The sequence below is a fragment of the Pseudoliparis swirei genome, chromosome 23 (assembly GCF_029220125.1).
Source record: "Pseudoliparis swirei isolate HS2019 ecotype Mariana Trench chromosome 23, NWPU_hadal_v1, whole genome shotgun sequence".
Lineage (NCBI taxonomy): Eukaryota > Metazoa > Chordata > Actinopteri > Perciformes > Liparidae > Pseudoliparis > Pseudoliparis swirei.
In genome coordinates, this window is record NC_079410.1 from 3,394,466 (window position 1) to 3,407,425 (window position 12,960).

Here is a 12,960-nt window from a genome sequence, read left to right on the forward strand (position 1 = left end):
AAAACTAGAATGTATGAATATGCAAATGTAGTACATTTTGACCGTGACTACTTTATATGTGTTTTATTTAATCCAACAATATAAAAACAACAATAACACTTCACAGTTTGAGTACTAATCTTCTTGTAAACAGTTCCAGCTGAAGGCTCTAATAATCAGGGACATGAGTGTTAATAGTACTCACTTAAATTGTTTTAAATGTATGTTTACCTTAAATTACACAAAACAAGATATTATGCGTCAATTAGTGGCACTTTTATCATGTTGGCCAGAGCCACGCTAGTTATTCCCCCTGTTTCCAGTCATTATGCTAAACTAAGCTAAGCTACATCTTCATGTTAAAATGGAAGAACTCTCTGCAAGGAAGCAAATCATTTTCCAAAAATGCACTATTTACTTTTAATAGCCTAACACCGCACTACTTCTTTCTTTAGCTAAAAGCTAAGTAACTTTTATAGGAGTTGACATGCAGTATTTTTATTTGTAATGCTTTAGCCAACATTGATGTATTGGTACTTCTCCCTAAGGATGTAAGTATGTTTAGAAAATAGTTTTTTTTATTTGTTCTACATTGATTGTGTTGCATTCACATGCTTTGCTCAGCTTGGACCAGCTGGCTCCTCTACCTGTTGTACAAACTACCTGTAGCAGCCTGGCGGTGGACTCTGGTGTCACGTATACTTCTCCTTTACACTTTCAATTGTGTATATGTATGTATGTATTTGCATTTACTCCAATACATTTCAACCTATTTGACAGCTTTAGTTCATTTTAACTGTGGTTGTATTCAAATTAGCGGACTTTATTTTGAAAAGACGTGGGCGGAAGTGACACCGCAACGCGTCTCCCGTGGCTGGTACTTGTTTCTCTCGTCGCGGCCGAGCGGGCGGAGACACACACGGAGCTCCCAGAATCTCCAGGACTTTTATTTTGTTTCTGCCGACACGTTTTCTCGCCCGTCCGACATGCTGCCGCGCTCCCTGCGCGGAGGGACACGAGGCCTGAGATAAACGCCCAGGTACGCCGCGCGACATTGTTTCAATGTCAACTTTATACTGAAAAGTAGAGCCAGACTTCCTCGTAATAACGTATGCACGTTAGTTACAGCTCCGTTGTGTGTGTGTTCCTCTTTATCTCTCTCTCTCCCTCTCTCTCTTCTCCATGCATCGACATTTTGATCGTAATATTTTGCAATATGTCTTTTTAATTTTTTTTACTGAATGAATCTGCCAACAAAACATTAATAATCTGGTTTAAATGACAATATATTATCACAGGAGACTGACTTCCTCTTATATCTTCTTTTATGCAAAGCGTACATGTTTATTTTGTTATATGTTGTCCGACATGTTTGCATCTTTTTTTTACTCCTCTGGCTTTTGGAGAAGTGGTTTCCAGGGTGTAACATTAGAGGGTCAGAGGAGGTCACCCACAACTCCTTATCGTTCATGACGTCATTAGTTCATAATGATATGTTACATGTTTGTTTGTGTAAGTCAGATCTCTGCGTGCCTCTCCCCGGTGAGGTCAGATATGAAGGGTTAAAGGTCAATGTGAGCGACACACCCTTCTGCACCCTGTGGTGGGAGAACACTTCTACTAATTATTGTCTCCCTAATGTCTCAGGAAACAGTTAAAAAATGTCTTTATGTCTTTCTGACCCGACCAAAAACTAACGATAAGTAAATTAATCTTTAACCATTAACTATGTCAAACCTTCTCTTAGTTCCCTCGCTTTTATTTGCTATAAATCAAATGTATATCTGTTTTTTTCGTGGACATTTTGGTCGGACAAAACGAGGAATATGAAGACGTGACCTGAGAATATGAGTTATTTAATGATAAAACTAGCAACACCGTGACTTCCACGTGGATCAACAAACATATAATGTCATACGTGTGTGTGTATTGTGTGTGTGTATTTTTTATTCAGTCAATCAAATACAATACAATATTATTATATATAATATACAAAAACAGAAAGACTGAAAAGGTATAGGTAGAAGCAAAAATATGCTTATATATTCCTATCCTAAATTATTAACAAACAAATCAGAACATTTATATAAAATAAAGAAAACTAATACGTGTGTGTGTAACACTCACGGGGGGGTACTTTATTTCTCTTATTTGTTAATAATATTTCTTATTTTTAAATATATTGCTTAAGTTCTCTGCAGCTTGAGAAAGAAACCGGTCTGGAGTCAAGATAGAGAGACTTTAAATATAAAAAGCAATACAAGTGGAGCTATTAAACGCAGTAGACTTTATTTTAATAGTGATAACTACCGACTGAGGTTAAAGATTAAAGTGAAATGTGTAGAATATGTGACAATAAGGGAAAGCTGTGATCAACATGTATCAATTGGAGGAGAAATTCTGTTCTGCTGATATTTCTTTACTCCAGAAGATATTTTTTTTTCCATGCTGAATGATTTTGAGGAACTAATGAACACATCGTTCTGGTGAACACAATATTTAAAGAAGTTGCATTATTGTTTGTGGAGAAACGTAGAATCTTAGAGATTAGTTAGTTGACCCAAAAAGAAGAAAAAGTTTAAAAAGTCTAGCTATCTAAAAAAAATGGGGTCATCTAACTAATTCTATAAATGTTCAGTTATTAAACGTTTGAAGTGACATTTTATTTCACGGGGTTAGAATCTTCAATGTGAGGTTTTAATAGTTTTTTTTACTTTAACTTTTTTTTAACTTTTAATTGTAACTTTTTCTTCTTTTTCTTTTGGATAACTGGTTAAATCAGTTATCCAAAAGAAGAACAAGTTTTGTTTTTTGAAAGATTCTAGCTATCTAAAAAAAAATTGCAACTTTTTCTTCTTTTTGAAAAAGTTTGTAAAAAGTCTAGCTATCTAAAAAAATTGGGTCAACTAACTAATTCTATAAATGTTCAGTTATTAAACGTTTGAAGTGACATTTTAAAGTATGTCTATTAATTGGTCTTTTTTCTTTACTTCAAATTGTGTTTCCACTGATGAAGTGGAGAGTAGAGGAGAGTAGAGGAGAATAGAGTAGAGGAGAGTAGAGGAGAGTAGAGGAGAATAGAGTAGAGGAGAATAGAGTAGAGGAGAGTAGAGGAGAGTAGAGGAGAATAGAGTAGAGGAGAATAGAGTAGAGTAGAATAGAGTAGAGGAGAGTATAATAGAGTAGAGTAGAGTAGAATAGAGTAGAGGAGAGTAGAGGAGAGTAGAGTAGAGGAGAATAGAGGAGAATAGAGTAGAGGAGGTTTTCCCAGTTCCTTTAACCTCATCTCGATGTCCTCCGCTCACGGGCGTCAGACTCCGACCGCACGCCGTGTGATCATCATTACCAGGAAGTAGTCGACGGCACGCTGCTGCTTGTGCTGGCTGTTTATATCCAGTCAACATCCTGCCCCCCCCCCCCCCCCCAAACAAACACAAGTCGGGCGAATTCGGACTTTAGTGGAGTGAAAGTTTAACGCCTGCTCTCCGGCTCCTGGACCCTCTAGTCCTACGCATCCATTTTATGATTTAGATCGCATTATATTCGACTTACCATCTTATTTTTAACTTCATGTTTTGGATCGTAAGAGATCAAACTTCAGTATCAGCATCCTTAAAAATAGTCTAAAATATCAGTTGAAAGCTGGTCAGCACTGAGCAAAACTAATATGGCTCGTAATACTTTCTTTAATGGTTTTTATTACTTACTTTTGACATGTGTATTACTTACCTTTAATGGTTTTTAATACTTACCTTTAATGGTTTTTAATACTTACTTTTAATGGTTTTTATTACTTACTCTTAATGGTTTTTAATACTTACTTTTAACATGTGTATTACTTACTCTTAATGGTTTTTAATACTTACTTTTGAATGTTATGTTCTTCTAAAATTTAAAATGATGTGCTGTAACTTTGTATTGTGTGTATTTATCCTACTATTCCTTAATAAACTGTTGGTTGTTGTTTGATGTTTCACGTTGTGCACTCAGAGCTCCGAATGGTGACGTGTGTTTCAACTGTCCCTTTAAATAAAGATAATAATATTAATAATGGAATAACTTGTTTTACACCTAATTTTGGCGTAATAACGATATTTGATGGTCGTTTCTGTGTCCGGTGAACATGTGTGTGGAAGAGGAGGCGTCCAGCTGTGATCTGTGTTTTGAAGATGATAGAAACTAAATGTAAAGGAATAAATTATGATGTTATTAACCTGTTCATACCCCCCCCCCCCCTGTGTAGAAGCTCTGGTGGCGATCGGCTCTTCTTGGTTGAACCGACGCCACGATGGAAGCCAGAGGGAAGTACGACTTCACGGCCACGACGGCCGACAAGCTCAGCTTCAAAAAGGGCGACGTGCTGAAGGTCAGGGGTCAGGGTTTAGGGGTCAGGGGTCAGCAGGCTTCTGTCCTTCGATGCGCCCTGGGATGCATTCCGGTGCGTGACGTCTCGTTCTCTTCAGATCTTAAGCCCTCAAGAGGACTGGTACGAGGCGGAGATGAGCGGCCAGAAGGGATTCGTACCGCAGAACTACATCGAGATGCAGACGCCCAGGTCAGGGGGGGGGGGCACAACACCCGCTGGGCAAAGCACTTCAACATCTGTTCCTCGGCAGGATGTTAATTTGCTAATTTGGAAAACAAGACTGGAGATAAAATGCAGCGATAATAAAAGAAAGAACATTTTAACATTTTAATTTTATTAGTAGAAAGAAAATGTTAAAATGTTCTTTCTTTTCTTATCGCCGTGTTGATCAAGAAAAACAATCAAATAAATCGCAACATATTAATATTTTGAAAACAACACATTTTGTGATTTATAATAAGCACCGTTTGACTTCAATGTGATTTATTGATTAACAATTAAATAAAAAATAATGACAATAGTTTGTGCTCTTTTTAAATTGAATTTCATATTTTCACTTGTCAGAAGAGACCAAGATATACTGAGGTCACCATGGACAGAAGAAGAAGCTTGTTTTAGTTTCAGTGTGTGTGTGTGTGTGTTTGTGTCTGTGTGTGTGTTTGTGTCTGTGTGCGTGAGTGTGTGTGTGTGTGTGTGTGTGTGTGTGTTAACGTCACACACCTTCCTCTCGGTCTCAGGTGGTTCCAGGAGACTTCCAGCCGCAGCGCTGCAGAGGAAGTCCTCCGCTACGAGAGCGTGGGCGTGTTCGTGATCCGAGGCTCCCAGAGCTCCCCGGGAGACTTCTCCATCTCCGTCAAGTGAGCGACAAGAACACAACAACACGCCTGTTGTTGTTTACTGTAAACAACAACAGGTGTGTTGTTGTTTACAGTAAACAAACATCAATGAGGATCAGGGCAGATGGAAGTGGATTTGTTTGGTTCATTATCTCCAAAAGGAGGTTCTGTGACAGAACCCACTTCCTGTGACAGAGCCCACTTCCTATGACAGAGCCCACTTCCTGTGACAGAACCCACAACCCACTTCCTGTGACAGAGCCCACTTCCTGTGACAGAACCCACAACCCACTTCCTGTGACAGAGCCCACTTCCTGTGACAGAGCCCACAACCCACTTCCTGTGACAGAGCCCACTTCCTGTGACAGAACCCACAACCCACTTCCTGTGACAGAGCCCACTTCCTGTGACAGAACCCACAACCCACTTCCTGTGACAGAGCCCACTTCCTGTGACAGAGCCCACAACCCACTTCCTGTGACAGAACCCACAACCCACTTCCTGTGACAGAACCCACAACCCACTTCCTGTGACAGAGCCCACTTCCTGTGACAGAGCCCACTTCCTGTGACAGAACCCACAACCCACTTCCTGTGACAGAGCCCACTTCCTGTGACAGAGCCCACAACCCACTTCCTGTGACAGAACCCACAACCCACTTCCTGTGACAGAACCCACAACCCACTTCCTGTGACAGAGCCCACTTCCTATGACAGAGCCCACTTCCTGTGACAGAGCCCACTTCCTGTGACAGAGCCCACTTCCTGTGACAGAGCCCACTTCCTATGACAGAGCCCACTTCCTGTGACATAACCCACTTCCTATGACAGAGCCCACAACCCACTTCCTGTGACAGAGCCCACTTCCTGTGACAGAACCCACAACCCACTTCCTGTGACAGAGCCCACTTCCTATGACAGAGCCCACTTCCTGTGACAGAGCCCACTTCCTATGACAGAACCCACTTCCTGTGACAGAACCCACAACCCACTTCCTGTGACAGAGCCCACTTCCTGTGACAGAACCCAGAACCCACAACCCACTTCCTGTGACAGAACCCACTTCATTTGACAGAGCCCACTTCCTGTGACAGAACCCACTTCCTGTGACAGAGCCCACTTCCTATGACATAGCCCACTTCCTGTGACAGAACCCACTTCCTATAACAGAGCCCACTTCCTGTGACAGAGCCGACTGCTCCAGGACTTGTTGCTCTGCAGTGAGGGTGTAGTTCTGCACTGTGACCAGCAGGGGACATGCCGGCCGAGGAAATCCATCTGCTATGATGGAGCATGGAGTCAATCAACCAATCAATCAATTAACCAATCAATCAATTAAACCTGATTGGGACCGAGAAAACAACAGAAAAGACAATTAAACAATGATAGACCAATACACACAGGACAATAAAAAGTATATAAAAAATGTAACACAATTGAAATAAATGGTATAATAGAAGAAATATTAGAAAAAAATCATTAACAGAACAAGTCAAATAATAATTGATGTATACATTATAATTAAAAGCTTTGTTAGTGGGCAGTAGTAGAGGAAAACCACATTCATTAAATATTTTAAAAATAGAATACAATTTTACATTTCAAATGCAATAAATAAAGTGACAGAACCCACAACCCACTTCCTGTGACAGAGCCCACTTCCTATGACAGAGCCCACTTCCTGTGACAGAGCCCACTTCCTGTGACAGAACCCACAACCCACTTCCTGTGACAGAGCCCACTTCCTATGACAGAGCCCACTTCCTGTGACAGAACCCACAACCCACTTCCTGTGACAGAGCCCACTTCCTATGACAGAGCCCACTTCCTGTGACAGAGCCCACTTCCTGTGACAGAACCCACAACCCACTTCCTGTGACAGAGCCCACTTCCTATGACAGAGCCCACTTCCTGTGACAGAACCCACTTCCTGTGACAGAACCCACTTCCTTTGACAGAGCCCACTTCCTGTGACAGAACCCACTTCCTGTGACAGAGCCCACTTCCTGTGACAGAACCCACTTCCTTTGACAGAGCCCACTTCCTGTGACAGAACCCACTTCCTATGACAGAGCCCACTTCCTGTGACAGAGCCCACTTCCTGTGACAGAGCCCACTTCCTGTGACAGAGCCCACTTCCTGTGACAGAGCCCACTTCCTGTGACAGAACCCACAATCCACTTCCTGTGACAGAGCCCACTTCCTATGACAGAGCCCACTTCCTGTGACAGAGCCCACTTCCTGTGACAGAACCCACAACCCACTTCCTGTGACAGAGCCCACTTCCTGTGACAGAACCCACTTCCTGTGACAGAGCCCACTTCCTGTGACAGAACCCACTTCCTGTGACAGAGCCCACTTCCTATGACAGAGCCCACTTCCTGTGACAGAGCCCACTTCCTGTGACAGAACCCACTTCCTTTGACAGAGCCCACTTCCTGTGACAGAACCCACTTCCTGTGACAGAGCCCACTTCCTATGACAGAGCCCACTTCCTGTGACATAGCCCACTTCCTATGACAGAGCCCACTTCCTGTGACAGAGCCCACTTCCTGTGACAGAGCCGACTGCTCCAGGACTTGTTGCTCTGCAGTGAGGGTGTAGTTCTGCACTGTGACCAGCAGGGGACATGCCGGCCGAGGAAATCCATCTGCTATGATGGAGCGTGGAGTCAATCAACCAATCAATCAATTAACCAATCAATCAATTAAACCTGATTGGGACCGAGAAAACAACAGAAAAGACAATTAAACAATGATAGACCAATACACACAGGACAATAAAAAGTATATAAAAAATGTAACACAATTGAAATAAATGGTATAATAGAAGAAATATTAGAAAAAAATCATTAACAGAACAAGTCAAATAATAATTGATGTATACATTATAATTAAAAGCTTTGTTAGTGGGCAGTAGTAGAGGAAAACCACATTCATTAAATATTTTAAAAATAGAATACAATTTTACATTTCAAATGCAATAAATAAAGTGATTTATAAAGAAAATATGTTTATGTTGTTTTTATTAATTAACAATGAAATACAATATAATTTGAAAAAATTAAAAACAATAAAGTAGGTGAATAAAAGGATGTAAATAACATCTATGAATCTTTCTTCATTGAAGGTCTGGCTGAAACGGTTTAAAGTTGAATACGTTTAAGTTTAAGGGGTCCTGGTCCTGGTCCTAGTCCTCGGTCCTGGACCTGGAACTGGTCCTGGTCCTTCAGTTAGTTGTTCAGGTCCAGCCGACATTACCGTTGTTTCTCTCCTCACTCAGGCACGAGAGCGACGTCCAGCACTTCAAGGTGATGAAGGACAACAAAGGCCAGTACTTCCTGTGGTCGGAGAAGTTCACGTCCCTCAACAAGCTGGTGGACTTCTACAAGTCCACCTCCATCTCCAAGACCCGGGAGATCTACCTCAACGACGGCAGCTCGGACAGCAGGAACCCCGCCGCGGTCCAGTCGGTGAGTCGCTCAGGGCTGTAGAGGCGTCGCCATAGCAACGTGCGTACCCTGGGGCTTCCTGTCCAAGACGAAATGGACGAGAACGATTTCTACTTCCACAAAGTTATTGTGTGCGAGGCCGCGATCCATCGTGGATTTGCTCCTAAATGAGAGAAAATCGGCTGTGGAGGAAGTCGTTATTAATATTAATTATTAATCGTCATATTTACACCTATACGTCTTAATTGTTGTGCATCTGAACGCTTTGATGTGATGTAATCAACGGTGTAATCGGGAATGTCGCTCGGTTTTATTTATTCATTCATTTTCTTTACCATTAAATAATTATTTATTATATTTTTATAGTTATTAATTATTTATATAATTATACTTTTTTGCTAGATTATTAAAAGCTAAATGATTACTTTCACAAAATTAAAAGAGGATTTTTTTTGGAATAACCTGTAAATCAATAATCCGTTTATTAAATAATTCATCAGTGATTTCCACAGTTTTGTCATCGAATTTTTTGCGTTTTTTAAATTCACAAATAATAAATCCTGAATGTTTAATGAGGCTCTGTGATGACTGAACGTGTGAATATGGCGGCGGTGTTTCTCCAGGTGAAGAGGGGAAGTTTACCTGAACCGCGTAACGCGGCGGCAGCCATCGCCGCCGCCGGCCGCCGAGCGTCAGACCAGCCTCACAACATGCTGGTACTCCTCCTCCTCCTCCTCCTCCTCCTCCTCCCGTCTGGTTTTAATTACTCTAAGTCACACTATTTGTTTTTTTCATGAACTAGGTCAGCTTTAATTTTTAAAAGCAGCCGGTGGAGCAACATGGACAGGTTTTTCAAAATAAACCTGTCTTCAAAGGAACAACTTAAGGTTTAATAAAGATGATTACATACTTTAGTTATGTTTCATAAAAGATAACAAATACTTAGTTGTTTCATAAAATATTTTTAAAATACTTTAGTTATGTTTAATAAAAGATAACAAATACTTAGTTGTGTTTAATAAAATATAAAAAAAATACTTTAGTTACGTTTAATAAAAGATTAAATACTTAGTTACGTTTATTAAAAGATAAAAAAATACCTAGTTATGCTTAATAAAAGATAACAAATACTTAGTTATGTTTAATAAAAGTTATAAAAAAATACTTAGTTATGTTTAATAAAATATAACAAATACTTAGTTATGTTTAATAAAGATGATGAAATACTTTAAGTTAGGTTTAATAAAAGATTAAATACTTTAGTTAGGTTTAATAAAAGATGAATTACTTAGTTAGGTTTAATAAAAGATACAAAATATGTAGTTAGGTTTAATAAAGATGATTAAATACTTAAGTTAGTTTTAATAAAAGATGAAATACTTAGTTATGTTTAATAAAGATGATGAAATACTTAGATTAAATAAAAATAAGATGACATACTGAGTTAAAGGTTTAATAAATATGATGAAATACTTAATTAAGTGTAATAAAGATGAAATACTAATGTTTCTGATGTCTCTTCCAGGCTAAGAAGGTGGGTCTGGAGGAGCGAGCTCACACCATCGGCCACACGGGAAGAAGCAGCCCCGTCATGGCGGCTCATCCGCCGCACCGGGCGTCTGAAACGCTGCCGCCGCCTCAGGTCCGCCTGCCGCCGCACACGAACCAACGTTTCAGTTTAATTGAATAATTTAACACAAATCATCGAGTTATTATGTTCTAAATATAACTTTTAACTCCATATTCGTCGCTGAAAGACAACCGAGTCGTCCACCACGTATTTGACCGCCGCGCTTCCTCCGTCCAGCAGAGGGCGCCCCCCGCGCAGCAGGCGAAGGCGCTGTACGACTTCCGCGCGGAGGAGGACGACGAGCTGGGCTTCAGCGCCGGCGACGTCATCGAGCTGCTGGACCGCTCCGACGCGTCGTGGTGGAAAGGGCGTCTGCGGGGGAAGAGCGGCCTGTTCCCCGCCAACTACACCATGCGGCTGTGAAGAACAAAACAAGACTCCTCTGACCTCCGCAAGGTCGTCACGGGTCGCCCCGAGAACCGAGTCGCTTAGCGTTTGCAGATTATATTCACGTGGGCTCTGCGGGAAGGAGCAGCAGCGGGGACTCGAACCTGCGACAGGTGGCGCCGAGGAAACTTTAAATGTTTCCGTTAATTTGCAGAACGACTTCTTCTGTCCCGTTTGCGTATCGCAGCAACGTTTCTGATGGAAAAAGTATCGGTAGATTTCTCAAGAAGCCTGAACGCTTGACGTGTGCAACTTACTCGCAATAAAATCCTTGACGACGACGAGACGCGTGTGAGGTGTGATTCATAGAAAGAGAAGAAGAGGCTTATCCTCCTTTTTGTATTTATTATGTATGAGGAACCCCGTCGTTTCATTGTTCAGGGTTTTCTGTACTTGTGGTATGAGTCTTGTCGAGCTGCAGGTGGGCAGAAATAAAATAAATAAATAAAACCAGAAGTGAGAGGAAGTTAGCCTTCAAAATAAAAGCTGCACTGACGCCGTCGTCCAAATCAGAAGGGAACGAACCTCTGGGTCTGATAAGTAAAATCATTGCTGAAGTGCCTTAAACATGCATTCTCTCTACCCACCACCAGGGGGCGATTAGTCTGGTTGTATAGAAGTCTATGTTTCATGTGTTACGCTGCACTATCTCAACTGCCCACCAGGGGGCGACTCCTCTGGTTGTATAGAAGTTTGCTTCATTTGTTAAAGCTGCACTATCTCTACTGACCACCAGGGGCCGAGTCCTCTGGTTGTATAGAAGTTTGCTTCATGTATTAAAGCTGCATTCTCTCTACTGACAACCAGGGGGTAACTCCTCTGGTTGTATAGAAGTCTACTTCATGTGTTAGAGCTGCATTCTCCCTCCTGACCACCAGGGGGCGACTCCTCTGGTTGTATAGAAGTCTATGCTTTGTGTGTTAAAGCTGCATTCTCTCTCCTGACCACCAAGCGATGACTCCTCTGGTTGTATAGAAGTCTATGCTTCATGTGTTAAAGCTGCATTCTCTCTCCTGACCACCAGGGGGCGACTCCTCTGGTTGTATAGAAGTCTATATAGTGACTCTACTTCTCTCTTGATGTATTCCCTCACTAAACATTGTAAACATGAGTTTATGTCTCAGTCTCTCGTTTCAAGTCTTCTTCTATACAGCATGATGTCATCATTTAGTACTTTATGGTCATTTAGAGTCACTCAGACTATAAATGAGGGGACGCTTTATTTCAAATGGTTCCACCCAGCCGTGACCCTGGAGTCAGAGGTCTGAACCCCTTTCATACACATGGTCCGTGTGAATATGGATCCCAGCAGCTCTAGGATCTGTAATGCAGTCTCGACGATCTGAAGCCTCGGCGTATTTCCTCAACGCTGCGAGGAGATTAAAGGACCTTACGTCAACATCCGTCTATAGCACAAATAAATCTCTTCATCTGTTAGATTATAACCTGTCATTAGAACACTCCCTCGCTGCCGCTTAATGAACTGCAATTACACGTCACGCTTTCCCAGTGAAGTGCTTCCACTTGACAGGCAGCCTGGTCTCCGGGAGTCCCGAGGCCTCGGTGGCCTGAAGATACAGTGAGTTTTCTGTCCAATGGTTCTCAACCTCGGGGTCGGGGCCCTCCGAAGGGTCACCAGACCAATCGGAGGGGACACGTGAGTGAGAAGAACACATTAGGTGGATTTTTGGGGTTGTTTTAGGAACTCAACTCAACTCAAGACAACAATAAGACAACGACGACAAGGAGACAACAATAAGGAGACAACGACGACAAGGAGACGCAACGACGAAAAGGAGACAACGACGACAAGGAGACAACAATAAGGAGACGACAAGGAGACAACAATAAGGAGACAACGACGAAAAGGAGACAACGACGACAAGGAGACAACAATAAGGAGACAACGACGAAAAGGAGACAACGACGACAAGGAGACAACAAAAAGGAGACAACAACAATAAGGAGACAACGACGAAAAGGAGACAACGACGACAAGGAGACAACAATAAGGAGACAACGACGACAAGGAGACAACAATAAGGAGACAACGACGAAAAGGAGACCGACAAGGAGACAACGACGACAAGGAGACAACAATAAGGAGACACCGACGAAAAGGAGACAACGACAACAAGGACACAACGACGACAAGGAGACAACGACGAAAAGGAGACCGACAAGGAGACAACGACAACAAGGAGACAACAATAAGGAGACAACGACGAAAAGGAGACAACGACGACAAGGAGACAACAATAAGGAGACAACGACGAAAAGGAGACAACGAAAAGGAGACAACAACAATAAGG

The 12,960-nt window shown here is 41.9% G+C and overlaps 1 protein-coding gene across 2 annotated transcripts; it reads left to right on the top strand.

Moving 5' to 3' along the window:
• The first annotated feature begins 689 nt into the window (after positions 1-689).
• grap2a (GRB2 related adaptor protein 2a) lies at positions 690-11,759 on the top strand. 2 transcript variants are annotated; one of them, XM_056408046.1, is made up of 8 exons: positions 690-1,018; positions 4,223-4,345; positions 4,443-4,534; positions 5,083-5,202; positions 8,463-8,652; positions 9,255-9,347; positions 10,157-10,273; positions 10,439-11,759. In XM_056408046.1, the coding sequence occupies exons 2-8, from the start codon at positions 4,268-4,270 to the stop codon at positions 10,622-10,624; spliced, it is 876 nt and encodes a 291-aa protein (XP_056264021.1). In that variant the 5' UTR covers positions 690-1,018; positions 4,223-4,267; the 3' UTR covers positions 10,625-11,759. The 2 variants fall into 2 exon arrangements, with proteins under 2 accessions (XP_056264021.1, XP_056264022.1); XM_056408047.1 differs by having other exon boundaries at positions 700-1,018; positions 10,442-11,759.
• The last annotated feature ends 1,201 nt before the right edge of the window (positions 11,760-12,960 follow it).